The sequence below is a fragment of the Gossypium hirsutum genome, chromosome D06 (assembly GCF_007990345.1).
Source record: "Gossypium hirsutum isolate 1008001.06 chromosome D06, Gossypium_hirsutum_v2.1, whole genome shotgun sequence".
NCBI classification, from domain to species: Eukaryota; Viridiplantae; Streptophyta; class Magnoliopsida; order Malvales; family Malvaceae; genus Gossypium; species Gossypium hirsutum.
In genome coordinates, this window is record NC_053442.1 from 58,628,307 (window position 1) to 58,631,286 (window position 2,980).

Consider the following 2,980-nt stretch of genomic DNA (forward strand, 5'->3'; position numbering starts at 1 on the left):
CTGTAAGAATCCAACGTTGAACTGCCTTTTGACCTCTTCTTTTATTTTTAGCACAACATCAGGTTTCATCCTCCTGAGCTTCTGCTGAACTGGTTTACAATCTTCTTTTATGGGCAGACGATGTACCATAATACTAGTACTTAACCCGGGCATATCTTGGTATGACCATACGAAAATATCTTTAAATTCTCGGAGCAATTCAATGAGGTCTTGTTTTGTCTTTGTAGCGATTTCAGTTCCAATTTTCACCTCCTTTCCCTCCTTTAGGCTCACGATTTCTAATGATTCCCTGTAAGGTAGGATCTGCTCATCCTCTTGTTCTACCATTCTCGACAAGTCCGGAGATATACCACAGTCTTCGTCATTTTCAAAGTCAAGAGATCCCTCTAAACACATGTCTTGCTCAAAAAGAAGCTCCGTGCTTGAAACAACGTCACTCATGTCATTGATATCTGAGGACCTATGAGGGCATATCAAAGAATATACCAAGAATATATAAATTTATGAATAATTATTTGTACAATAAGGTTACATATGAAAGAATTATTTGCAGGACAATCAGTCAATTAGAAAATATTTACTTGTATGAAAAGAAAAAGGAATAATTGCTCGAAATGAATGTAAAGATGTATTTCATTAGAATAATGATATTCAGGCTTAAGCCTTTTCACAAAGGATTTCCTATCATTTCCAAGCTAAAACAACAAGAATGTTCTGAGCATTACTCTGAATAAGCCCTAAAGACTACAGGGATTTCTTCTGCAGTCCAGTTGTTTAGCTCACTTCCAGGTTCGTAAGGGCAGATCTCCAACAAGGCCCTTTTTTCAACTGTTTTTATAGCATTGATATGAACATTTTCCAATTTTTCTTCAATTTCTTCGCTTCTGGGCACCCCACGGTCAGGATGAATAAACCCACCCAATACAAAAGATGTAAATATGTGGGGAAAGGACATAGGCTCCCACTTGACCTCTTTTCCGCTCAAACGTGCCCTTCTCTCTTGCCTTTTCTCTACTTTTTTTTTCTTCTGCTTCATGTCTGGCTTGTATCCTAAGCCATAACTATCAAACTTTTCCTTTAGCAACGGTGTTTCAATCTTTCCTTGAAGATATTTTCCCAATCCTTTCCCGGGTGAAGCTCCTCTTCCAATCATCAATCGCAGCCCCATCTCCGTGGTCCTGGATATTTTCGGTACCAGAATTCTACTTCCTTCAGCAATAAACATCGCGTTCAAAAATTCTAATGACCGAAAAGAGCATTCCACTGCCTCATCATCAACCTCCACATAAGGTGCATCACCAGTTACTGTTGCGATGATATCTTCCTCCACATTTATTGTTATCACCCGACCCTCTGATACTATCTTCACCTTCTGATGTAGTGATGAAGGTACTGCCCTGGCTGAGTGTACCCATGGTCTTCCCAATAAACAGTTGTAGGAAGGCTTAATATCCATCACCAAGAAGTCCACCTCATAAGTAATTGGGCCAATCCTTAATGGTACCTCAATTCTCCTCATAACCCTCTTTTCCGTTCCATCAAATGCCCTTACTATGCTCTGGCACGCTTTCATGTGTGAGCTGTCCACCGGTAACCGACTAAGAGTAGATAAAGGTAATACATTCAATGCAAATCCGTTATCAACCAAGACCCCCAAGAGTGTGTACCCTTTGCATCGGGTAGTAACGTGCAGGGATTTAGTAGAACCCCTTCCTCCAGATGATATTTCGTCATCACTGAAGAAGATAAAATTGTCAGGACTTATATTGTTGACCAACCGATCTATCTTGTTCACTGAAATATCATCAGCCACATATTTTTCATTTAGTACTTTCAGTAGTGCATTTCGATGTACTTCTGAACTTAAAAGTAAAGCTAATATAGAAATGCGAGCAGACTGTTTGCGCAGTTGTTCCACAACGCTGTATTCGCTGTGTTTCAAAAATTTCAAAAATTCATTCGCTTCCTCTTCTTTTATTGGTTCATTAATCAATGGTTCAACTTCCACTGCCTTCCCTTTCCTTTGTTCTTTCTTCCAATTCTCTTCTCTTGACAATTTTGCTTGAGCGTCATATCGTTTCCCATTGCGCGTGTAAGAACCTACCTCCTGATTTCTCTCTGCTTCTTTTCCCAAGATTGTCACATTGCACCCATAATTCCACGACACCATTTTGCTATCCTTATATGAGAAATTTACCGATTTCTGGATTACAATTTTTGGTGTTACCTGAACCCTAGACTCATTGCTCCAAGGGTACAAAATGATAACCACAGGATGATTTGTTTCCGGAGTCTTTGTTGCCAACTTTGATGCACAAATATTTCTTTTACCTTCCACTTCTTCGTAAAATCTTATCTCTTTGTTCTCCATCATGTTTTGGACCAGAGCTCTGAATTCCTTACATTCTTGAATCTCATGTCCTCCTTTGCGGTGGAATTCACAATAGTTTTTAGTCTCATACCTTTCTTCCAAATCTGAAATAACTAGGCCTCTCTTCGCCATCTCTCTCCAGACCCATTTCAACAGAGTTTTTTCTTCAGCAATGTCGTTCTTGACTTCTTCTCCCCTACTTTCACTCGTCATATTCACTCCCTTATCGGTATGATTGGGTAGCAGATTTTCTGTATTAGGTGAGTCATCAAGCTTGACAACACCCATGCTAATAAGTCTTTCGACTAGCTTCTTAAAGGTAGTGCAATTTTCTATTGAGTGCCTCGTAATTCCTGCATGGTAATCACATTGTGTGCTCCCATCATACCATTTGGGATACGGGGGTTACAAAGGGGTCAAGTAATGGGGAGAAACAACGTGTGCATTGAACAAATTTTGATACAACTCTTTGTATGACATCGAAATTGGTGTGAACTGGGGTTTCTCAGTACCTTGCCTCATACTAGATTCTTGTCTTGCTGAACCCTGCTGACTAGCAATCACCTTCCTTGGCTGGGTCACCGTAATTGACTTGTTGTATGTATTCAT

General features: G+C 39.8%; 1 protein-coding gene across 1 annotated transcript; it reads right to left on the bottom strand.

Annotated features, from left to right (window-relative positions):
• Positions 1 to 667: 667 nt before the first annotated feature.
• LOC107899847 (uncharacterized) lies at positions 668 to 2,980 on the bottom strand. Its single transcript, XM_016825593.1, has 5 exons — positions 2,884 to 2,980; positions 2,003 to 2,724; positions 1,505 to 1,897; positions 1,071 to 1,444; positions 668 to 695 (listed from the first exon to the last, which is right to left on the bottom strand). The coding sequence occupies exons 1-5, from the start codon at positions 2,978 to 2,980 to the stop codon at positions 668 to 670; spliced, it is 1,614 nt and encodes a 537-aa protein (XP_016681082.1).

Coding starts and splice junctions, on each gene's coding strand:
- LOC107899847 (XM_016825593.1), bottom strand. CDS start 2,980: ATGAATACATACAACAAGTCAATTACGGTGACCCAGCCAAGGAAGGTG. Junction 1,445..1,504: donor GGGTTATGAGGAGAATTGAG/GTACCATTAAGG, acceptor ATGGATATTAAG/CCTTCCTACAACTGTTTATT. Junction 696..1,070: donor ACACCGTTGCTAAAGGAAAA/GTTTGATAGTTA, acceptor TTGTTGTTTTAG/CTTGGAAATGATAGGAAATC.